Consider the following 25935-nt stretch of genomic DNA (forward strand, 5'->3'; position numbering starts at 1 on the left):
GGTCTGTCTGTCTTTCCTCCTTTTTTAATTTCTGCTGCTGCCCCATGCTGCAGGAGTCTACAGGGCTGCGGACCCTCCGTCTTGAATCACTAATTGCACAGCCAATTGGTTTTAGTTTTCCCCTACAGAGTTTTCAGCCTACTGCCAATTGTATGGTTTCCCAAGTTAATTCAGCTACAGCTGGAATCCCATTGTGGGCTTGTCTGTAAAGTGACTTGTCAACACTATATGCTTGATTTTTGTGTTTGCGTGTGTGTGAAATGTCAAAGTGTGCAGAATTCGCTTCGTCACAGAGGTTCAGTGCTTAGGTTTGTGTAGATACATTGACTTCTCTCATGAAATTGAGTGACTGGGTTAATATCTGGTCTGAGAAATTAGGTTAATTTTAATTTAGGTGAATCCTAAAGTGATGGAATTTATTTAAGTAATAAATATTTTTCCTAATTGCCAGGTATATGTGATGTTTAGTATGTTTAGTGTTTTGGTGGTACCAATAAAAAATAATGATAGTGGTAAAAATGATAATATGGTTGGTAAGTGTCAGGCACTATTTGTTATAGATTCTAGGATTGCACCAACCCTATGAAGGTAGATACTATTAATCTCTATTTACAGGTGAGAAAATTGAGGTGAGGAAAAGTTAAGTAACTTGCCCAAGGTCACAAAGCTGCTGAGTGGTGGGGCCAGTTGTAATGAGGATCCTTACCTGAGGAATTGTTTTCAGAAAGTAGGAACGTGTTTGGAAGCTTCTGCTTCAGGGTTTTGCCTTCTTCCTGGAAACTTTATCCTGTGGTCTAATACCAGGCTTTATTTTATGTTCCAGGCCACACCAGATCTGTTGAAAGGCCAACAAGAGCTCACTCAACAAACCAATGAGGAGACGGCCAAGCAGATACTTTACAATTACCTCAAAGAAGGGTTAGTGATTTTCCTTAAAGGAGCAAAGTCTTATCCTTTCTGATGGGATATTAATTTCCTTTACTGGGATCTTGTGTTTTGCTCTTCCTTCCTGCCTGTGTGAACTATTAGAGGCTTAGAGGCTGAGGAGTCAATGTCTGGGGTTTTCATAAGATTATTTGAATCGGGGGGGGGGGGGGGGTAGATGTGAAGAGCAGGGGGATAATGAAAAAATATATATATATATATAAAACTTATTTATTTTAAGTAATCTACATCCAATGTGGGACTCGAACTAATGACCTCACGATCAAGAGTTGCCAGCCAGGCGCCCTTATTTTTCAAATGACTCTTTATTGTTTAAAAAGCTCAAAGATGGGAAGAATGTCTACTCTTCAGTTTTGACTGAGTCTGCCACCTTGAGTTCTTCATGCATACAGTAGTAATCAATTGTCTCTTATTAGCAGTTATAAATAAAACCACCTTTTCCCCTCCCCAGAGTTGACATTGGCCAGGAGCCAATGCTTCTATGATATTTAAAGCATGTATGAGTCATTTAAAAGCACTGCTTTTCACATACTTATCTTGGAGGTTGAGTTTGAGTAATCTGGTTTTCAGTCCTTGCCTTAGATACTAGGTCAGGAATTTAGAGTTTCTGTTTCCATTGTCTCATCTGATAGGATTAAAAAGGAAAAAAAGTTTTATAACCTGACGTGACTGCAAGTCGCTTGGCAAGTACTCATTGGTATGAAAACACTTCATATTTTTGCATCGTATCTTAAAATTACAGGGCTGACAAAATAGTTCAGAATACAAGAGGGGGCTCTTTTTGGCATGAGGGTGGGGGGGTGGGGAGTAACAAGAGATTTTTCTTGGTAAGAACTAGTTGTTGGTGTCTCTCTGTGAAGGGTTTTACCATGTTAAGATTCAGGGAGAAGAACTTCTGATTTTTAAAATTCTATCTCTAAATTCTTTTATAATTTTTTGCTCATGATTTATTGAGAGACTAGTGACCCAGACTTTAACGAGAAGTGATCATTTGAGGAATCTTATTTAAAATATTTTTCCTAATTGTCAGGTATATGTGATAAAAGGTGTTGTTGAAGTTAATAAAACTCTATCTAGAGGTGTTTGGGTGGCTTAGTCAGTTAAGCATCTTGCTTTGGCTTAGGTCATGATCTTGGGGTCCTGGGATCGAGCCCCACATCAGGCTCCCTACTTAGTGGGGAGTTTGCTTCTCTCTCTCCTTCTGTTCTCTTTCTCTCTCTCAGTTGCTTGTGAGTAAATAAATGAAATATTTTAAAAAACAAGCAAAAAAACTTATCTGATTATTACCTGTGAAAGTGTAGACAAAGAGCTAATCTCAGCTTTGGCGATCAATTTTTTTAAACACAGGCTAAAAATGAGTTAAAGTCACTGTAGATCATTCTTAGCATGAGATTTACAAGTAAAGTGTGTGGCTATGGGTTGTGTGTGAGAGAGACACACACAGAAGAAATTCCTTGCTGGAATAAGGAATTTGAGTCAACAAATTACTAAATTTTCACTGTTTTTTTTTTTCTCCAGGCTTAGAATGTGGGTACATCTCTTTCACATGTTTGGAAATGGGAACCCTAGTCTCAACTTGAGTGTTAACATGTAACAATTTATTTGAAGAGAAATACACCATTCATCCTGTTCTTCTCATTCTGGTTTTGTCTGCAGCCTTAATTAATTCATACCTCTTGTAGTTTATTTTCTTATTTTGTGTGTCCTGGCACCTCAAGTATCCTGAGACTCATGGTTGTACCCCTCACTGTTTTTTTCTGCTGCTGCCTCTTTTCCAGAAGCACCGATAATGATGATGCGACTAAACGGAAAGTCAACTTGGTCTTTGAGAAAATCCAGACTTTAAAGTCTCGAGCAGCAGGGAGCACACAAGGAAATAATCAAGTAAATTGGAGTTCTGTATTCTGCAGAGGGCGTTTAACTCAGAATGTGGTGAACAAATTGCAAATTGTTTCTTCAGCCTGTACATTTGGTTATTGCAGTAAGTGGGAAGTTACCTGAGTAGTGAGCAGGACCTAAGATGGAAGATCATGTTGTAAATATTATTATGCACCCGCCTTTTTTTCAGAAAGGTTTTAAGAGATTTCATTTTAAAAGTATGTAACATATAACAAGATGGAACAAAAAAGGTGGTGACATTTAGAGAAAATAAGAATAGGAAGAACAAATTGAAAATCATGGCAACTCTAACATGTCCAAAGTATCAAAGGAAAGTGAGTGTGAACTGGACCCAAGCTCTAGAACTTCAGAAAATAAGAAGAGGATAAGAACAAGAGAATAAAAAAAAAAAAAAAAAAAAAAAAGAACAAGAGAATAAGGAATAGAGGCCAGTGAGGCCAACCAACATGAGTGAATGAGAAAAGCAGTGGAGTGGCGCCAAAATCTCTTTTTAAAAAACTTGCCTGTTTTATTTACTATACCGGCTTCCAGTTGGGACTTGGAGATTTTTTTTGTGGTTAAAGGAGTCATCTCGTATTTGATGAACATCTGCTATGTGCCAGACCCACCTTGTGCCCTGAAAGGAAGCAACATTTAAGAGGGATGACTAGAAGCTTATTCTTCAGTCCTGCACCATCTTGAATTGGGACACACTTCTTTCTGGTGTGTCTTCTCTTTCCCTACCAGGGAATTCTGCAGGGAAAGGAAAGAGTGCACCAGAGACAGTTCACAGGAAGTTTGTCTATAGCTTTTTTTTTTAATTTAAAGAATTTTTTTTTCTTTTTTTTAAGAATTACAGAAGTTTCCATTGTAGGCTGAAGAGGATGGGCCATCATCAATGGGCTTTGAACAGGAATGAATAGTGTCGTATTTGTAGAAATTCATTCCTTTGTAGTTTTTAGAGAGAAGTAGGATAAGAGGAAGGGAACCAGTTAATCTGCTGCCGAGTGAAGCCAGGGATGATGAGAAGGTGAACCATAATGTTCAGACTTCTGGCTGGGAGCACGGCACCATGACTGCTTCATTGCCTGTTATTTTCTGAATCTGATTATCTGTGAATACAGGCTTTGGAGTTTTATCTTTTTTGGTGTCAGTTGAGTGATTTCCTGTGAGAGAAGGAAGGACCATATTGGAAAAAGCAGGATAAGCAGAGTTTTCGTTTGGGTGAGAACAATGTACGATTTGCCTCATTGGGTTGGATTTAGATTTCCGTAACAGACTGTTCTCATTTTGCCTAAGAAAATAGGAAGTCCTGTGTTTTTGTTGATGGTTAGGTTCAGTTAACTTCACAGGAGTAGGTGAGGAAGTCGCTCATTCCAAGTCCACACATAACTCACACCTGGATTCAGGCACGTGAGAGCCAAGACACGGCTTTTCCTAGCTTTGATTCCTGCTTTTTATCCCTTTTCCTCCATTCTGTGGTGTTCTAACCACTTTCTTGTAGGATTTTAGCCAAATCGTTTTGAGCGCATCTTCCTGTTATTATAACCATGGAAAAAAAATGAGATCCTTAATATTCATACTCAGAGTCTGTTTTCTAATAGACTCTCCAATCAGACCCGTCTTTGTTATATCTGCCTTCATTATGGAAATGTAGCATCTAAAAGAATAAAGCAAATTCAGCCACGATACATTTATTTACTACTTGTATACAGGCATATGCAGAGAGCGAGAAAATCTCAGGTTCTGGAATAATAATTTCCAATATAGTGGAAGTTCTGTAACAGATTGTATGAGGAATCTGGCAAACACAGAAACCTGGGCTTTGGATATAACCTTAGGCAGTGAAGGAATCTTCAAAAAATACTAATTTTTATCTTTTTACATTGTTTTGTTGGGGTGTGACTTATATACACTAAATTGCACAAATCTTAACTGTAGAGTTCATTGAATTTTTAGTATAGGTGCGTGTCCATTCACACACCACCCAGATAAGATGCATAGCACTCTGATCACTGCCAGAAGGTTTCCCTGCACCCCTTTCTCTAGAGGGGTTTACATTTGAAGGGAGTCTTAAGATTTTGATGTTACTGCTCAGATTACATTTTGGAAGAGGAAACAAAGCATCTCAAACATTTACATTAGGGTATCTCTGCAATTAATTACAGGCTTCTAATTCTTCATCTGAAGTCAGAGATCTGCTGGAACAGAAAAACAAGCTGACTACAGAAGTGGCTGAACTTCAGAGACAGCTTCAACTCGAAGTCAAGGTATCTGATATTTCCTTTATGTTATTTTTTAGATTTTTGTTTTGCAAAGAATATTTTAAGCAAATCTGGATGCCCAAGTGAAGCAAAAGCCAGTTTATTTTCCTGCTAAAAGAAACGTTCCTCTTACCACTGAGTAAATTCCTGTATATTTGGCTCCTGCTGTCCAAAGAACTTAAAAGAAATTTTTAAAAAGTAGCTAAAATCTATGAATACCATTTGCTTTTATTTTTTTTTACTTTATTTTATTTTAAGATGTTTTATTTGTTTATTCATGAGAGATACGGGACTCGATCCCAGCACCCTGGGATCACGACCTGAGCCAAAGGCAGATGCTCATCCACTGAGCCACCCAGATGCCCGACACTGTTTGCTTTGACAGAGTAAAACATTGTTGGAGTCAGGCAGTCCAGTAGGAAACTAAATGCATATGAAATATCTGAACTGAGTAATGGAAATAGCAGACTGAAGTTTAGCTGTCTTTATTTCTTTTGGGAGTATTACAACTCATTCAATATTTGATACTCTTTCTAGCTGCAAACCCCCAGCCTAATGATGTGGGTTCATTAAATTGTGTGATAAGGGCAGCCCAGGTGGCTTAGCGGTTTAGCGCGCCTTCAGCCCAGTGCGTGATCCTGGAGACCCAGAATCGAGTCCCGCGTCGGGCTCCCTGCGTGAAACCTGCTTCTCCCTCTGCCTGTGTCTCTGCCTCTCTCTCTCTCTCCCTGTGTCTCTCATGAATAAATAAAATCTTTAAAAAAATAAATAAATAAATTGTGTGATAAGTAAGCGCAAAGGCGTGGAGGCCGTCAAGAGTTTCAAGGGAGGCTTCTGTGGCATTATGTCAACGTTCAGGGGAGGTGCTTTAACATCACATGTATTCATGTTAGAATCAGCAGAACATCAAAGAAGAGAGAGAGAGAATGAAAGCAAATTTGGAGGAGCTCCAGGGCCAGCATGATAGTAAAGTGGAAGAGAACTCCATGCTACAGCAGCGCCTGGAGGAGAGTGAAGGGGAGCTCCGCAAGAACCTGGAGGAGTGAGTTCTGGCCCAAGAGCCTGTGCCCTTCCTGGGTTCTTGCATCCGAGGTAGCAAGAACCTTTTTGTCCGTTTACTACGACCCAGCCTTCCAAATACTACTATAGGGGCCTCTGACCCTTCCTTTTCTCCCTCTTATCCTTGTAAAATTGTGAAGCTGGTGACACATGGAGACTGGTAAGCACTCTCCATGGACTGTACCCAGCCTCCAAAAGGCATGTCCTATGACTTCTGAAATCTCCCAGTTTGTGGATTTTATCCTGAATGATGCCGACCAGATACTTATGTTGAGTTTGCAGAGAGGGAAAGTCAAAGCCACGATGGCCCTGTCATTGTGTCATAGTAAAATCTGTGACAAAAGGATCTGAAACCAAAGTCTGAAAATGTACAGTGCTATGAAGCTCTTTGGCCGTGGTGGACTCCTTGAGTGAAGGTTTAAGCCAGGACTGAAATTGAGAAGGAAATTCAAGAGAAATAAGGCATTGTATAATAAAATAATTTGATTGCCTTTGCAATTTTGACAATGTGGTGTTTGCTTTTTAAAACATTTTTAGAGGTTAATTTTGGAAAAATTTGTGAAAAAAAACAAAATTTAGGGTGTACTAAATAGATTTTACAAAATCAAAAGGTAAAATAGTTGTAAATTTAGATTTAGAACAGTGGCTGGCAAACTTTTTCTGTCTGATATTAAATACTTTATGGTTTATGGGCCATCTGGTCTCTCTGTTGGACCCATTCTATTCTGCCACTGTATTGTGCAAATGACCATGGGTAACACATAAGTGAATGAGCATGGCTATATTCTGATAAAACTATTTACAATATTTGGCTGTGGGCCAAATTGGCCAGTAGACCATAATTTGCTGATTCTCCTGAGGCTGATGACAGAGTAGGGGGTAGGGAAAAGGGTGGCTTTGGTGAAAGCATTATCAAAGAGGTTGTGGGTTTTTGGGTCAATTTCTTATCTTTCTTATTGTCTAAATTATAATACCCTGTGCTCTCCTTTTGGGGAAGAAACTGCCACCTTATGTAACTTTATAACCTTCCCCATTACATTGGTTTGAGTTCTCAATGGCCTTCTTATTGGGCAAATTAGATTCCAGACATGAGTTCTTACCAGTGCCTTTTCTGGTTTGTGATTGCTTGTTTAGTATAGAACAGAGAATCAGAGGCTCCTTGGGGCTTTAGATAACTCTGCTTGACCATCTAAAGGTTTGAAATTAGACTGGATGAGAAAAAGGAGGGCCTAGGACATTCTCTCTGATGGGTTTCCTCCCCTGCCAGATTGTTCCAGGTGAAGATGGAACGGGAACAGCACCAGACTGAGATCAGGGATCTCCAGGACCAGCTCTCAGAAATGCATGATGAATTGGACAGTGCTAAACGATCTGAGGACAGGGAAAAGGGAGCTCTGATTGAGGTAAGGGGGGCTGTGGGATCCAGTGATGAGAGGCCCCATCTGCCTGGAGAGGATGGGATGGGTGGAGGTGGTGGGGAGACTGGATGTGATGAACCATATTCTGTTATGTGCATTTGCTCCACTGTGCCTATGGCTAGATTCCATAAAAATATCATGTAATACTTTTTAAACTTTGTCTTAGGAAAAATTTCAACCATACAGGAAGGTAGAAAGTAATTTGTTAACCCCATAGAGTCCCAACCCAAATGCACCAGTTGTCAACATTTGTCATATTTACCCTGTTTCTTCACATCCATTCATTTTTCCTATTATCTTTTCATCAGTTCATCTATTTGTCTTTGCTGAATGATTTCAAAGTAAATTATAGATAATACCACATTTCACCCCTAAATTCTTTGGCATGCATCTTTAAAAAATTAGGGATTTTGTTATAACCATAATACTATAATCATACCTAAAACAATTAGCAATTCTTATAACAATAATTCTAATACCTGGTCCTTATTCAAAATTTTTTCAGTTGGCCCTCAAATATATATATATATTTATATTTAAAGATTTATTTATTTATTTATGATAGAGAGAGAGAGTGAGAGGCAGAGACACAGGAGGAGGGAGAAGCAGGCTCCATGCCGGGAGCCCAACGTGGGACTCGATCCCGGAACTCCAGGATCGTGCCCTGGGCCAAAGGCAGGCGCTAAACCACTGCGCCACCCAGGGATCCTCCCTCAAGTATATTTTATAATTGCTTCCCCCACCCCCAAGCCAGGATCCAATCAAGAATTGTATATTGCTTTAATTGTTCTCTCTCTCTGAGTTTAATTATCTTAGTATAGATCCTGCCACCAATTTCCTATTGCTTGCTCTCTTTCTTCTATCCCATTGATTTTCCAGAGACCAGACCAATGGCCCACATTTCTGAATTTGTTTATTTTCATATGGTGTCCATTGACTTGTTCTACCTCCATCATTTCCAGTAAATTTGAAGTGAGATCTAAATAGTAGTAGATTCAGGTTAAACTTTGGGCAAAAACACTTTGTAAGTCATGCTAGTCATGGGAAAGCATTTTAAAGATGTTCATGCCCATATAGCATTTACCACAGTTTTTGTTTAAGGCCCCCACAAGAGTGGAAGCTCCAGGAAGCAGGGTTGGTGATGGTTGGCTTAGCATTTTATTCACAGCAGCTATCCCAGTGTCTGGGACATATAGCACGTGGTAAATATTTGGTGGCTGGTTGGATGGATGCGTTATGAACGAATGAATTTATTTGCTATATACATAGGCTGCCTGTCTGGCTTCCACCCATATCAGTATATTTCCTATTGAATATTCAATTCTTAGTGATTCTCAGAGTCAGTGGATGAGGTGGACTCTTTCCTCTGCTTACCATTGATTAATTATTGTGTGGTTTCCCAAAGACGATCGTTATCTCTTCCCTGAATTAAATCACCATCCTGTTGAGGGGATAGATGCACACATAGGTTGTGAAGATCTACATTTTTTTTTGTTGGGAATGGGTATAATTGGGCATTAGAAATAGAACGTCTATCTCTGTGCCCATTTAGATGTTTTGATATTGGCTGTAATTATCAGAACCTGTATTTTTGGTATAGTTTTGAAGCTTATTTCCTTATAAGTTTCAGTTTGTAGAAACAGTCAACAAATAAATGATACGCAATTTAGAATAATGTAATAAAAAAAAAAAAAGGAGGAGAAGATACCACACAAAAATGAAACAATAAAGGTACCTTGTCAGCATTTACTTCTCATTTTCTGCAGCTTTCTCCCTGATGGCCTGGGTCTTTTTTTTTTTGTCTTGGTCTTGGAGTTCAAATTTCTGGCTGTCTCCAAGTCTTGGCTGTCAAGTGTTTTCTCACCTCCTTCCTTGTTTAGTTTTGGAGTAATTCTCCAGGAGGGATTTTAGTTCTTACTCTTTGGAACTTAGAGTTTGTTCCCCATGATTTCGCGGTAGCAGAGAGCAGAATGCTTGTGGCCACTCAGTATAGGTGTTTTCATGAATTCATTTCTCTCTCTCTCTCTCTCTCTCTTTTTTTTTAAAAGATTTCTTTATTTATTCATGAGAGACAGAAAGAGGCAGAGACACAGGCAGAGGGAGAAGCAGGCTCCATGCAGGGAGCCCAATGTGGGACTCGATCCCAGGTCCCCAGGTCATGCCCTGGGCCGAAGGCAGATGCCAAACTGCTGAGCCACCCAGGGATCCCCTGAATTCATTTCTCATATGGGCAGAAGGGAGTTGTTTCTCTTCTCCCCACATGAGCATCTCTGTCTCCACTTAGACCTTTCCTCCTGAGAAGGCCTTGGGCGTCTTAGCACCTATTTCTCTCTTTATCCAATGACCTTTATCTTAAAAACCACCACTTTGTGGTATTAATCCTTCTTCTTGGGGATCCCTGGGTGGCTCAGCAGTTTAGCGCCTGCCTTCGGCCCAGGGCGTGATCCTGGAGACCCGGGATCAGGTCCCACATCAGGCTCCCTACACGGAGCCTGCTTCTCCCTCTGCCTGTGTCTCTGTCTCTCATGAATAAATAAATAAAATCTTTAAAAATAATAATACTGCTTCTTGTGGCTCTACCTTCTTCTAGGGGCTGAGTTACAAAGACAAGGTACATTAGAATGGGGCTTTTAAAATGGGTGTATTTGTCACTAAAATATGAAAACCTCATAAAATGGGGGCTCCTGGGTGGCTCAGTCAGTTAAGCATCCAACTGTTAATTTCAGCTCCAGTCATGATTTCAGGGTCGTGAGTTTGAGCCTTACATTGGGCTCTGCACTGAGCATGGAGCCTGCTTAGGATTCTCTCTCTCTCTCTCTCTCTCTCTACCTCTCCACCTCTCCACCTCTCCCTTCTCCTCCCTCCTTCCCTCCCTCTGGTCTTCCTCCCCTGTTCGTGTGCTCTCTTTCTCTCTCTCAAAGCAAAATTAAAAATTTTAAACAGTATAAAATGGAATTTTAAAATGGAGGGGTGGCAGAAACATATTTTCCTAACATATTATTGACTATTTTTATTTCTACATCTTCTATTTTTATTTCTACATTTATTTCTACATTGTCTCCATATCATTGATAGCTTTCATCTACTCTTACAGCTTTGATTCCTGGTTTTAAAAGTTCTTTTTTCAAGGGTCATCTGGGTGGCACAGTCAATTGAGCATCTGACTCTTGGTTTGGCTCAGGTAGTGATCTTGGGGTCATGAGATCAAGCCCCATGTCAGACTCTGAGCTTAGGGTGGAGTCAGCTTCAGATTCTCTGTCCCTCTCCTGCCCCTTCTTTGTGTGTGCATGCTCTTGCTTTCTCTCAAATGAATAAATAAATAAATCTTTTTAAAAGTTCATTTGTCAGAAACAGTTTTCCTTATTATACTCTATAGTCATCATATTTCATTTTTAAAGGAGATAAACCATAATAAATGTCATCATTCTTTTATATTTATTGTTTTTCTCTTTTTCCCCCAATACATAAAAATGTGTTGAACGTTTTTCACATGTATCCTTTTACCTCCTTAGAAAAATTTCCTAAGGTTAAGTTCCCAGAAATGATGTCACTGTACACTTTATGGCTTTCCATAAAAATGTAGCTTCACAAATTTAAATAGAAGACTTTCCCATCTCCTATGGATTCTTGTGTGGACACCTTATTGATTCTAAAAGAGGAAGGTGTTATCTTTGCTGTTGGTAAGTCTCTTAAGTTGCTGGATTTTCTCACTAACTGAAACCTATAGTTGTTGTCCTTTCACCTGAAATCCTATTTCCTTATAGGTTCAGTTTAGCACATTTGACCTTGCTCTATTTTGTATCTGTCCTTTTCTTCTACTAGCCAGTTAGTTCAAGAACATGTTGGTTTTGCTTCTTCCCCCATTTCATGCCTCACACAGTGCCAAGCAACAGAGCAAATGGATAAATTTCAGTATTTAAATTATTTTAGAGCTGTCACTATTTTAAGAAAAGGGAATAATTCTGAACTGAACCACATGCTCCTTTGCCTTTTTAAGTACAAGGTACTGAGCATATATTAATGAATATAATTTAATTGACTAAGTAGTTTATTGACTTATTTATAGTGGTAACTAGGATAAGGATATGAGCCTCAGTTTTGGTGATGTGTTTTCAGGCTGGTAATGAGAGACACAGAAAAGAAAACAGAGTACATCTGCTCTTAAAATAGCCGATATTGCTGGCTTTCTGATTATTTGCCTCTTTCCTGTAACAGGAGGAATATTATCTACTGCAGTCTTTCTGTAAGATTAGTTAAGGCACAGTTAATTTCTTTGTGTCAGTGTGGGTCTCTCTGGAGGTTCACCCTTACTGTTTCAATCAGGCTCCTATGAGTTGTCAGCAATGTTTAAAACATGACCTGTGGTGTCAGTACCACTAATAAAATAGACCCTATCGCCTCATCACATTCAATTTATTCTTCATATCTTAATAAAAAATGGCCTGGGGGATTCTGATAACAGATTAAAGTCATGGCTGAGTTTTCCATGGCATTTGGCTTAGAACAGGCTCTTAAACACAGTGAACATTAAATACTGCTGCTTTTAAGTGTTTGGAAAAGGTTGAAGGCTTTTTGTTTTGTGAGGCTTGCCATAATGCACAAGGTTTTTTCATGAAATCTCTTTTAATACTTTCCATTTTGTTTAATAACATTGGACACCAATACAAAACCAGTGAAGTAACAGTAAGAATAAAGCTAAAAAAAAAAAAGAAGGAAGGAAGAAAGAAAGTAAAAAATACCATTCTCTTAGGATAAGCCATATAACTGACCAAAATTAAGATGATTTTGTTATTCTTAGTTAAATAGTTGGTGGTTCTGAACTTTTTTTTTTAAACTCAAGTTACAAAAATGATTACAAAGCAAGTTTTCAAACACTTCTTTGTCCATAAGTGTATTTCCCTCCATTCTGGGAGTAATGGGTGAACATGAGACCTTGCTCTAAGTGCCATGACAGGGGAGTTTCTAATTACCCACCATCGTCTTTTTTTTTTTTTTTTAAGGTTTTATTTATTTATTCATGAGAGACAGAGAGAGAGAGAGAGGCAGAGACACAGGCAGAGGGAGAAGCAGGCTCCCTGCAGGGAGCCTGACGTGGGACTCGATCTAAGGTCCCCAGGATCAGGCCCTGGATCTAAGGTCCCCAGGATCAGGCCCTGGGCTGAAGGCGGCGCTAAACTGCTGAGCCACCCGGGCTGCCCCCACCATCATCTTTGATGGGAACATGCAGTGTTGACAGATGGACCTTGGTGCAACAGAGTCTGGTAATTTCCCTGGCATTTGCCAAAATGCAAGTACTTGGGATATTCTGGTACCATAATTGTATTGATCTGAGGATAGACTGTGCTCAGAAATGAAATCTCTAACAGTAATATACTTATAGGATATTACTGTACATTTACAAATTTTAATTAAAAGCTAAAAAAATATGTTTTTCAGCAGCTGTGATCTGCTTTCTAGGCCATTCTTCTGGGGGGAAAATTACATAATTCCCTATCAACTATAATTTTGATATGAAACCTTTTATGCATCCTTTCAATGAGTGTGGGCCACAGATAGAGACCCTATAGAACTTCCGGGAAACATGTACACAGAAGAGATCAGCATTTTTCTCAGTTTGACATGGAATACCTGTGAATTGGTGGTGTGTGAAATAAGGCCTTCTATAGGCAAGTAAGTTGCTGCCTCGGATATTTTGGTGTGTGCGGGTCAGTGTACCTGCTGTCAGGACTGCCACTTGCTGCTACTACTAACAGCCAGGTCCCAGAGTGTACTTTCTTTTTCTTTCAGCTTCCCTACTATCCTTTTCAGTACATCTCTTTTTTTCTTTTAGAGGTGGACCTTCTCACACAGGCTCTTCCAGCCAAATACAGTGTTCGGTTGCGTTTGCATCTAAGAGACTGAACATGGTATAGTTGTTTGCTCCTCAGCTCCTCTTGGGTATGTAGGCTTGTCATCAGGCCCACAGAGGCTGTATGATAAAGAGCAGGGGCAGTGGCATCCAGCCAGTATCCCAGTCTTGCACGTATAAGCTGTGTGATCATAAGGATGTTAGTGTCACAGACCTCTATGCTTGTTTGTTTTTTTTTCCAATTTGTGAATGAGGATAATATTATTTTTGAATATTCATCTCCTGGGATTTTTGGAAATGCTTAGCACAGGTCTTCTTACATGCTAAGTATCAAGCATAGTCAAATTTGTAGCTTCTCCCTGCCCACATACTCACATACATATTGCCTAGGTTTCTATCTCATGGATACTTTTTTATATGCAGCTAGCCTGGATGCATATAGGTTTTGAAGGTGCTGATTCCAGTTGACCATAGCCTCCCTTTGTTTCCTTTGGTTGGTGTCTGCAGAGACGTGTGCTCATCTCTGATGGATATTTACTTATGTTTTTAAATGTATATATTTTTTCTCCTTTCTTTGGCTTGAGATGATTGGCAATAAGGCTACTGAGGTGATGAAGTAAAGTTTTTGAAATCTCTTGTCCTCCTCAGTCTCTACCTTGGAAAACTTCCAAGTGCTTTGAGGTGATATGGTGAAGTGTAATCTGATTGGATTTGTACAACATAGGCCACTTAGGCAATAGCCGTAGCCACGGATAACGGCACGTTGGTGTCAGATGGACCATAAAAACCTAGGTTCTTTTTTTTTTTTTTTTTTTTTTTAAAACTACATTTCTTTTTTTTTTTTATTTTTATTTTATTTTATTTATGATAGGCACACAGTGAGAGAGAGAGAAGCAGAGACATAGGCAGAGGGAGAAGCAGGCTCCATGCACCGGGAGCCCGACGTGGGATTCGATCCCGGGTCTCCAGGATCGCGCCCCGGGCCAAAGGCAGGCGCCAAACCGCTGCGCCACCCAGGGATCCCCAAAACCTAGGTTCTTGACATGCATTGGTGGCAGTACACAAAAGGCAGCACAAAACACAGATATATCCTGGAAAAGATTAGTGTGGGGAGAGGAACTGCCTTATCATCAAAACAACTGAGAAATGTGTGAGAATAAGAGCAGGAAATGGGGGTTAGAATCACAAGGACTCTCAGGAAGAGGCTGGCAGAAAGCCCAGGAAGACCTGCAGGGGTAGCCAGTAGTAATAGTGATGGGGAGTCTCTGGTGCTCTTTAAGGAGGGGTTAGCAGCATCTCCACCAGGATGTCCTCCTTTGACAAATATCAGGACAGGCTATCTTTTCATAAGATTTGCATAGGTGTTCTGTGCTTGGTGCTTTGGAAGAACCAGAATTTCCCTAGTTACCTGGATGAATCTCTTGACATTTCATCAGAACTTATTAGTTGCCTGCTAGCAAGATTCTGGAAGGGCCAAGTCTTGGTCTAAGCAGTGCAGCTCCACCCTGGGACTGCAGAGCTTCCCCTGGTTCAATGGATGTGCATGTCCCGGAGAAAGGGAAAGAGATTCCATTGCCAGTTATATTTTCATCCCCTCATCAGTGACATACTTCTTGAATGGCAAGTACTTTCCCATCTCTGAGGCCTTGGCTCCCCAGATGGCAGCCATTCCTCTGATTCCCCAGAAGTCCAAGAAAACAGGAAGTGTATTGACTCAGAAGCCACCAGTGAAAACAAAGACTGATTTAGAATTCTGGTTATCTCCCGACTTCTGCTGTACTGCACATGTTAATTCATTTATATTCAAAACAGACACATTCCCAATAACGTTGATCCAGTGCACCAAAACTATATGATCAGATCTGTATCCTCCTTTCAAGGGGCTGATGGTCTAGCAGGGGAGGAAAGAAAACAGAAAACCCTATGGACTGCAAGGTAAAAGTATTAAATGCTCTGAGATGTACAGCTAAAGTGAGATGAGTATCAGGAGGGGGATTCAAGGAAGACTTCTTGGGGGAGGTCCTGCTGTATCTGACTCTTTTGGAGATTTTCTGAAAGGCAAAGAGAGGAGGGAATGAGAGGGAAAAAGAGCACTTGAGACAGAGGATGCATATGGATAATGTCATAGGAGCCACAGAGGAGTGACTGAATGCAGGCAGCAGTTGAGTGTCAGGAGAGCCTAAACCAGGGAGGTGAAGGAAAGGATCTAAGATGTTCCAGAACTAACTTTTTAGTTGTGATGGGCAAGGGCAAGAGAGGTCAAGGATGCTTCCAAACCCCCAAGTAGGTGGTGCTGTTTTTAAGAATAATGAACAAAGGAGGAGGAAAGGAAGGAACATGAAGAATTCACCAAAAAATATGAACCTACTGAATCTGAGTTGTGTGTGGGACATCCGTATGGATATATCTGGCAGGTCACTGGAAGTGCAGGTCTGAATTCAGATAAGAGTCAGAGGTAAAGGTTTGGGAGTTCCTTGCTTAGAATTAATAGTCAGAGGGAAAAATAGATGAACTTGCCAAAAAAAGAATAAAGAATGCAGAGCTACATTCTTGGGGATCATCTTAGCTTTTGGGAAGAGGGAGAGAAAAGCCAGAAAAGATTGTCATAGAAAAAGCAGCCTGAGGGAAGAAAACAGAAGCATGTACTGTCTTTCAGTTACAAGGCAAAAGAGAATTTTAAGGAGACAGGTGGGGAGGATCAAAGAAGGGTCTAGAAAAGTGAGGACTGGAAGAAGCCTGGATCTGGTGATTAAGAGGTCACTACGACCTTGGAGAGGACAGTTGTAGTGCAATAGGATCCAAAGCCATATAGCAAGAGGTTAAGGAGTGACTGTGTGGTGAAGAAGCACAGTGGACAGAAATTATACTTTCAGAAAGTGTCACAGAGAAGTTTGGTTTTTTGGGTTTGGTTTTGTTTTTTGTTTTGCCCTTGACCCAGTGGATTCTTGCTCCCTGAGGGAAAGAACATAGATCCAAGCAAAGAGAAAGGAAGGGAGGAAAATGGCAGAAAAAAAGATCACAGATGGAGGAAGGCTTGGAGCGGGCCGGCAAGGGGCAGCTGGATGTGTGCATGAAGTGGCTGCGGGTGGGAGAACAGCCGGGTGGAGAGGAAGTGGAAGTGGCCGTGTCTGAGTCCCGCCAACGTGAAGTGAGCGCATCCCGGGCTTGAGGAGAGCTTAGTGGATGTGGGACAAAGATGGCGAAGTGAAAGGAATGCTGAGCTTTTGGCAATACACACTTGGGTTTAGGGAATGCTGTTTGTAGTGGAACTTGTTGCTCCGGTTTTGGGACTTCCCTCAGGAGCTCTTGGCAGTTCACAAGGGGAGAATGTGAGTGTTGCACACTGCTCTGAGGGGCGAGTGAGACAGGAGAATGGCAGCATCAGCCCCAGTACTAGGAGCGTGGGTTAAGGGTTTGACCACATGCTGGGTCCCAAGGGTGGTATGCAGTAAGTGAGGCCAGCCAGTTGGCATGCCCCCATGAAGCAACAGCACCAACAGCATGGTGGCCCATGGCAAGGGCGACGGACCATTCTTCAAAGCAGTGAAGATGAAATCAGTTTCCCTTTTGCCCCCTCAAACTAAACTCAGAAAAGCTAAGGCAGACAAATCAAGGAGAATGAGAGCCTCAGAGGAGTGAAAGAGGAGAGGGGGAGATGGTCTAAACTGGTGGGTAGTGTGGGGAGGAGAGGGTCAGAGGACAGCTTGGGAGTATGGCAGTTCATCTGGGCAGCCCAACCAGAGAGGAGATAGATGGTTAATCCTACCCTTCCTTCCATGCTTCCTCTCTCTAGGAACTCTTACAGGCAAAACAGGATCTTCAGGATCTGCTCATCGCCAAAGAGGAGCAGGAGGACCTCTTGAGGAAGCGGGAGCGTGAACTGACCGCCCTGAAGGGAGCCCTGAAGGAAGAGGTGTCCAGCCATGACCTGGAGATGGACAAGCTGAAGGAGCAGTATGACGCTGAGCTGCAGGCCCTGAGGGAGAGTGTAGAAGAAGCAACCAAGGTGAGGCACTTGGCCAGGTCTGGTCAGACCCTAGGGCGTGTGGGCATGGGGCGTGAGAGTCCGGCTTGAGGAGAGGTGCAGGGGCAAGACCACCTCACCCACACCAGCTGCCAGTTGTCTTTCATCACAGAGAAGAACTCGGTTTCATGAGATCATGGAAAATAGAGGGTGTTCACAAATAATGGGCTCAGCAGTACTGCTGTTGACCACTTTGAGTCTGTAAATAACAACACAGATTGTTAAGGATGCAGGTAATGCTTTTGTTCGAGGTGAGATTCAGAGGCTCATGAGTGAGCCTCTTGTGGAATAGAGAGCTGAGAGCTGGACCCCTCCATGTATGCCTAATGGTCCAAGCCCAAGGGCATCGTGTGGCTCTACTAATGGGGCAAGGTGGCAGACCAGACTCAGATTTCTGGAATCCTTCGCCCCTGCCCCTGCCTCTGCCTTAGCCTATTCCTTTTGACTCATGAAGCCTTCTGTTAAACAGTTCAGGATCTTTTCTCAGCAGCGTTCCATGAGGGGTTAATAGGCTGAATTGCCCAAACCCTTGTAAGAATATTTTTCCTTTTTAAAGATTTTATTTATTTATTTGAGAGAGAGAGAGAGAGAGAGAGAGAGAAAGAGCACAAGATGGGGAAGAGGCAGAGGGAGAGGGAGAAGCAGACTCCTGTACTCAGCAGGGAGCCTGATGTGGGCTTTGATCCCAGGACCATGGGCTTTGATCCCAGGACCGTGGGATCATGACCTGAGCCGAAGGCAGACTCTTAACCAACTGAGCCACCCAGACGCCCTGATAATTTTTCTCTTAATTGAATTCTTGGCTGCTGCAAATAGATTGAAAATTATGTCGAGGTCTTTTGGCACAGGCCTCATCTTGGCCTTTGTTTTTTTTTTCATCTTGGCCTTTGAAGAAGAGAAAAGCAATGTTTTAAAGGGGAAAATGCTCTGAAATATCATGCCATCTTTAGGGAATGAGAGGAATTACAGAACATAAAGTTTTTAGTCTCTGCAATGCGCAGGTTAAAGATGATGAAGAAAGATCTCTTAATATTGTTGGTTTATTCTGTGATGATTACAGCGACAGCTCTGAGATAGGAGGCCCCCTCTCTCCTGTAAGCTCCATAGTGATTCACTGATTTTCAATTATGGCATGGTAATTGCAAATGACAAGAAGTGAAAGATGGTTTTGTTTGTTATAACAATAAAAAGCCTGGGAAATAGTCTGTTTGCGGTTGTTATAACTGAGACAGTTTTTAAAGCTCTTCTCATTGATTTGCCTTAGTGTTTTTTGTTGTTGTTTTTTTTGAGATTTGATTTAGTTTGAGGGAGAAAATGGAAATTGATTTAATTTTTATTGCTTTGAGAGGACATGTCTGTTTTTTTCATCTTTCTGTGCAGTAGCCTGGTGTTCTTGCTCTTGGTTTTTCTGTGCTATTGTTTCATGAAGGACATACCAGTAGGCTACTGAGTAAGATGATTCTCCTTTGAACCTACCATGTATTCATCACCTTTAGACCTTGCATCAAGGCTCCAGTTAACATGGTTTAGTCATTGAAGGGTAGTTGCAGATGGTGTTTTGGGCATGTTTATATAGTGATTTGAATATAAGGAAAGTTAAACTTGTGCCACACTTGGGATGCAAGATATTTTGTTAGAAGCTTTTAGATCCTGTCACAGACACTGTAAGTGGGGAAGGGAAACATGGTAGGTGAGTGGATTCTAGATAATCTGTAAAGGCTTAGTCTGTTGCATTTTGACCTTTTCTAAGGTCAGTGTTATATGTTAATTTGCAGCATTTTCATTATGCCAATTCAAGAAAGATAGCTTCCTTGTCTTATACCAGTCTGTGAAAGAAGTAACAGGTGAGTTCCCCAAGACGTAGATCACTGGCAGAGAACACGGGGTTTCTCAGCACCAGGAAACTAACACAAAAATGGGTTCACCTTAGCACCCCAAGGGGTGCATGCCAGCAAGGTACTTTGCCCCAGCTCATATTCTATAGTACTGTCAGCATCTTTCCCTGAAAGGACAAATCTGATCATGACAGCCTCTGTTTAAAGGCTCTCTTGGCTCCCCATTGCTCCAGATGTAAATTCAAAATTGTTAGCATGGTAGGTAATAGATGTCCTTTCCCTGACTAACCCTGTCTCCAGAGAACTCCATTTACCTCTGCGCACATGTGAATGGATTTCCCTCCTTCTTTCTTTTCTTTTCTGCCTGACCACCCTCTTCTTATCCCTCAAGGCTCTCCCTAGATGTCCTCTCCCCTGTGATGGTGACTAGATACCCCCACTTCCCTTGGTGGGGTCACTGGCACCCTTTCTTAGGGTTTCTCTTGTTCCCCTGGTTATTCCTCTATTGTAGTTTGTATCATACCATATTGTAATTCACCATGTCTACCAACTTCATTAGACTCAGATTCTCAGGCACAGGGGCCATTTTTATCCTTTTTGTCCCCCTGGAGTGGGAGTGACAAGCTCAAATATCTCAGGGCCCAGACAAGGACATAAGTGAGTGGACTCTGGATGTGGTGTCAGGGTGACAGTAAGGCCCGGTGGAGACTGTGGCAAACTAGAAAGTGTGCCCTTTGCTGTAGGGTCAGTTGCTTCTCTGCTGCAGTTGAAAGTCATCAGTGAAGGAATCCTAGGCCCGTGTTGCAATCTCTTACTTTTTTTTATTTTCTTTTTCAAGAAGCCAGATCTCTGGATGTTGATGTGGGATCTTCTGACTTTTAAATTAGCAAGAGAAGAATGATATAGACCAAACTCAACCCATCTGCAGATCGACAGCGTGTGATCTTTGTCTCTTGAGTTTTAACACAGTGTCTGGCACATAGTTAAGTCTGTGTAATGTCTGAGGAGTGAAAGTAAGTGGAGGACAAATTCCCCCCTTGACTGGGTTTTCAGTCCCTGTTGTGTGGTTCCTATTGGATTTTCTTAGATGCTGTTGTGGGAGGTCTTTTAAGAAAGTCTGCTATGACCCTGAATTTCTGTACCTTGCTTTTGTGTTTCCCTGCAGTTTCTTAAAGAGCATCGTGATTGTGGTTTTGTACCTCTTAGCTTTTGCTTCCGAAGGTGGTTGCTGAACAAATGTGATGGAATCCTATATAATGGAAAGAATTGTGTCAGTTTAGTGGATAGATGCTGCCTTTTTGTTAAATGATTTATATACGCGTATTCTATAATAGAATTTTAAGATTATCCTGTTAACTACTTGGAGGAGAGTGGGTTACGTGTAACTTTTTTAATTTTGTAGAGTGTCGCTTAGATGTGTGTGTGCATTAGCTTTGAGCCTTTTCCTGCCCCAGGAGAAGGACTCACCCACCACTTACCCCAAGGGACGAGAAACTTATGTTTCTTTGAGGAACTGTGTTGCATTAAAGACTTTATTTCATTGTTAAGTCTTAGGAAATATCCCAACTCCCTGGCATCAGGTTTTCTAATTTTCGCCACTGCCCCTGTCTTATCGTTGTCAAATAAGTATTTCATCTGGCTTGAGATTGAGCAATAAAAGTTGTAAATTACTGGAACATTAGGTGAAAGCCGTCAAGTTTTGTTAAGAACATTTTTTTTATTGTTACAGGTATTCCAGATAGATACTCTGTAAAAGTGGTTTTCGTAGATCCAAGCAGCTACTACACCTTTTTAAGAACAGGTTGACTGCTTCCCAGATGAGAATTCACAAGTGCCGTGGTTTGGGGATATCCTCGTGCGGCAGAATGAAGCGTATCTTTCCCTCCCAGAAGGCACGGCTTGCTCATTGGGTGAGCTACTTGAGTGCCTTCCCATAGAGAAGTAGATCTTTTTGTCTGTTAAAGAAGGGGATTCTATCAAACCTGACCCTAAAGGACTTTGACACTGTATTTCATAACATAGTTTTTGGTATTATGTCCTTTTATACTCTTTCTAGTTTTGAAAAGGAAATGTCCTCTCTATCCTTGGGTTTGTGGCAGTGGCCAGGATCCAATGAAGAAATGGAGAGTCAGTGGGGATGTGAATGACTGCTGTCTAGGAGAAAAATGAAGCTGGTCCACATCCATACCCCTTCCCAATCTGTAGCTCCTTGTGCAAAAGAGAAGGGCAGATGGGCTAGTGTTTTCAGATTTTCCAGAGAGTAGCCTCAGCTCAGATTTCCAGCTCCCCCAGGAAGTTCCCTGGTTGCTTCTTGGACCTTATTTTTTCAGGGACCTGTGAATGCTGGAAATTTTGTTCTAGGTTTTATCTTCCCTGTCATGCTCAGGACTGTCATCATTTTCCACTTGGCCTCCCTAGTATGCTTGGCATTTACTAGGTGGTCAGTGTTTGTGGATTACAGGAATAGATAAAAAGGAGAGATGCCCTTTAAGTCCTGGCAGTCCTAAGACATTAGAGTATTTTGGGGTCTCATTTATGAATTAAAATGTTTAGGGCAGCCCAGTGGCTCAGCAGTTTAGCGCCACCTTCGGCCCGAGGCATGATCCTGGAGTCCCACATCAGGCTCCCTGCGTGGAGCCTGCTTCTCCCTCTTCCTGTGTCTCTGCCTCTCTCTCTCTCTCTGTGTGTGTGTCTCTCATGAATAAATGAAATCTTTAAAAAAAAAATTGTTTATTGTGAAAATGACCAAATCTTGTCTGAGATTATGGTACTGTGAGCAGTATGATAATGTTAATGTTGACCCTTGAAGGACTAATTTGTCTTAAAAATACAGGTATTTTGAGGATGTTAAAGGAGTCACTTTTATTTTTGTATTGCATAATATGACTTTTGGGCCATTGGGCCATTTTATGGCCCCAACATATGGCAGTTAAGTGACAAATATTTCTTACATGAGTGGATAAAGGGGAAGTGCAGGGAGGGTAAATAAAGTGTGTGGGAGACTCTTGCCATCGTTCCTCGCTTCTTCATTTTATTAGTAAACGTAGCATTTATAAATTTACTTACTGAACTGTTGCCAAGGGCAAGGTATTATGAAGGTTATGAAGGTAAATCAGATAAAAGTACTTTCCAGAAGATTGAAAAGGGGGAGAAGAGAAGTAACACTCAAGCTGATTATAGAGTAGGAAAGAGTAAATGCCTGGAGTGAAGTGGACATAGGAGTGCTATAGGAGGTGCTTGGGAGGGGCAATATATAGTAGAACATGAGTGGTATTTGAGCATGGAGGCCAAGAACATTTGAGGGACTGAGTCCAGCATATTCAGCACCTTGTAGGTGGGAAAATGAGACACGGGTCTAGGCTGGAGCCTTGAGGAATGATACAACTTAAGATGATTACAGGTGAAAAGAGACTTTTGAAAGGTAGAGTCCTAGATCTAACACGTGGACCATGTTTGGATCCCAATTCAAACAAACCAAGTGTAAAAAACGAAATATATTTGAATCATTGGGAACATTTAAACATTGTCTCTATGTTTAAGGATATTAAGAAAGAAAGTAAGCAAAAGTTTTAGGAGTGATAATAGTCTTTTATCTTTTAAAGAAACTTACAGAAGTATTTACAGGTAAAATGGTAGGCTATCTGGAATTTGCTTTAAAATTATCCACTTGGGGGAGAAAGCACATGGGGGTGTGGATGAAACAAGATTAGCCATGTGTTGATAAGGATTAAAGCTGCATGATGGATAAGAGACAATTATACTACGTTTTCTAATTTTGCTAATGCTTAAAATTTTTCAGAGTAACACTTTTTTTTTTAAAAGAATACAAAAAGACTTTAGAAAAGGCGAGGCAGAGAGGGATGTGAGGACTTGTTGAATATCATAATGCCATGATACATGAGTGTTTTTTTTTAAGATTTTATTTATTTATTCATGAGAGAGACAGAGAGAGGCAGAGACATAGACAGAAAGAGAAGCAGGGTCCTCTCAGGGAGCTCCATGCAGGAGTCAATCCCGAGACTGGGATCATACCTTGGGCCAAAGGCAGATTGCTCAACTGCTAAGTCACCCAGGCATCCCACATGAGTGGTTTTTTTTTTTTTTTTTTAAGATTTCATTCATTCATTCATTCATTAATTCGAGACACACAGAAAGAGAGGCAGAGGCAGAGGGAGAAGCAGGCTCCATGCAGGAAGCCCGATGTGGGACTTGATCCTGGGTCTCCAGGATCACATCCTGGGCTGAAGGCAGACGCTTAACCCCTGAGCCACCCGGGCATCCCACATGAGTGGTTTTTAATTGGTGAGGGAGCACTTGGTGTTTGTTGTAGGGACCTAATAAGAACATGCTTTCCTAGCGGTGACCTGTAGGTAGAGGAGATTAGCAGGTAGAAGAATGATTAGAAGTAAGGAGTGAGGAGGATAGAGGTGTGGATGTGAGGGATGGTGGCCAGGAGAGGTAGGACTGGCAGGAGAGACCCCACGGGGTGCCATGATTGAAGTGAGGGAGAAAGAAGAGACAGAGCTAAGCCCCAGGTGTTCCCTCTGGTGTGGAGGCCTTGCTGGGAGCAGGAAAATTCCAGGGGAAGCAGTTGGCAAGAGGCAGGGCAGCCTGTTGGGTGGGGTGGCAAGCCACTCCACAAGGGTGGGGGTCATTCCTGGTGGGCTGTGATGGCTTAGGGTAGGAGGAAGAGAAGGAGGATGAAAGCTCAGAGACATGAAAACAAATACCCAAGTCCAGTAACAGGAAAGCAAGTGGAAGAGTGTTGCATTTGACTTAATTAATGATATATTTGAGAAATTTGTAGAAGCAACCTGTTTTTGCATTAAATATTTATATACAAGCCTCTGTGCTTTCATCTTGTTTCATTCTGTAGTGTAAATTCTAACATGATGTCCATGTTTTAAATTCTATAACACTTGTATAAATTTTATTCAAATTCAGTAATATTGCAACTTTTTTCACCTCCAGAGCTGTCTTCACATTATGGCTTCATGTTGTTTCACTGAACAGTTTGGTAATATCATTCCATCTTCTGAAAATAAAGATGTGTTTCAGTGTTCCTTTCCCTTGTCATTTCTAGATTTTCCTTCCCTCTTTCCTACCAATCTGTGAACTGTTTTTTTCTTTTTCTTTTTTTAAAGATTTAATTTATTTATTCAGGAGAGACCCAGAGAGAGAGAGAGAGAGAGAGAGAGAGAGAGAGAGAGAGAGGCAGAGACACAGGCAGAGGGAGAAGCAGACTCCATGCAGGGAGCTTGACGCGGGACTCGATCCTGGGACTCCAGGATCATGCCCCAGGCCGAAGGCAGGCACCAAACCTCTGAGCCACCCAGGGATCCCCTGAAGTGTTTTTTAAAAGGAAAAAGTCAGCAGAGGGTCAAATGGTAAAACCACTGCTAATCTCAGGATCAGTGGAATTGCCTCCCTTAAAGATAGGGCTAGTTCAGGGAAAAATCTCATTTCTGTTTTCTCCATGGGAGCTGGGGTAGTGAAGGAACCTGTAAAAAAGATTCTTATTTCCTCAACTTTCCAACTTCAAATAATTCACTTACTCTGCATGACCACTGTTGAGAATGAGAGAAGTGGCAGGGTTGCACGTGCCCACGTAAAGGGAAGTATCTCATTTCCACTGACTCAGGTGTGCCAGGGGTAGCCTAGAACTTTCCATTGGCAAAAGTAAAATGAGGATGGTTCAAGGTTCAACAAAGTCTCCTTTTATTTTTCTTCTAATTTTTTTCTTCCAGAAGTAACTCTTATAATAATTACATTGCTCTTTTACTTTCTATATTGATTAAAAAATAACTCAATATGTCCTAGGATGTTTGTTTGGGACCCACCATCTAAGCCCTGGATGTGCCCCCTCCCTGCTGCAACTCAGATCCCAAGTGCATGGGTCCTGATAAGCCTCTTAGGGAGCTGTGGTGAACAGGATGTCTCTACACTTCACTCCTGGTGCTTTAACTGAGCTGCCAGATTCACTTGCTGTGGTTCATAGAAGACAGAGTAAGAGTCCCAGAGACAGCTGTTCTTTTTCCTCATATGTTTGAGTGTGTCTTACCAGTGTCAGTCACGAGGATTCAGAGATAGGCACACCTTAGTCTCTCGCTTTGAAGATTTTTTTACAGTCTTGGAAGAAGAAAGACATGTAGATAAGATGATGATTGAAGCTTTGATGTTGTGGTTGAGGCACACGCAGGGTGACAGCACCACCCTGCTTTCCTACTACTGCTTTGGATGGCAAAATTCAGGAGAGAAGTAGCACATCCATTCTGTACCTTGACACCCTGTGTGTCTTTTACATACCAAATACTTAAGAATTAGAAATGAAGAAGATAACTTCCTTTTCCCAGGACTTCTGCAAGAGTTTCTGGACGTTAGCACCCCTTGAACCTGCTTGTCTTTGTACTCAACTCCTTTAAGTAAACTTAGAGTTAACAATGAGAAATCCTGGACATTTAAATCCCCTAAATGCAAGACAAAGAAAGAACATTGACTTGGGGGAGGAGTTAAAATAGATTTCATTTATTTAAAGAGTCAATTAGATTCCAGTTACAGTTACGATTTCCAGAGGGTAGGACCTCATAAGATAAAACAGGTACAAGGAGGACCTCTGTTTCCTGGTTACGCCCACAGCTTTAAAGGAACTCTCCTTTCAGGAATC

General features: G+C 41.4%; 1 protein-coding gene across 4 annotated transcripts in view; it reads left to right on the forward strand.

Annotated features, from left to right (window-relative positions):
* Window positions 1-25935, forward strand: part of CGNL1 (cingulin like 1) — a 163758-nt gene that overhangs the window by 63303 nt on the left and 74520 nt on the right. For all 4 annotated transcript variants that reach the window (XM_072738628.1, XM_072738627.1, XM_072738630.1 and 1 more), the window contains exons 3-8: window positions 824-918; window positions 2724-2829; window positions 4992-5093; window positions 5981-6129; window positions 7414-7549; window positions 17206-17418. In XM_072738628.1, coding sequence (XP_072594729.1) covers window positions 824-918; window positions 2724-2829; window positions 4992-5093; window positions 5981-6129; window positions 7414-7549; window positions 17206-17418 — 801 coding nt within the window. The remainder of the gene's footprint in view (window positions 1-823; window positions 919-2723; window positions 2830-4991; window positions 5094-5980; window positions 6130-7413; window positions 7550-17205; window positions 17419-25935) is intronic.

Source organism: Vulpes vulpes, chromosome 15, assembly GCF_048418805.1.
Source record: "Vulpes vulpes isolate BD-2025 chromosome 15, VulVul3, whole genome shotgun sequence".
NCBI lineage: Eukaryota > Metazoa > Chordata > Mammalia > Carnivora > Canidae > Vulpes > Vulpes vulpes.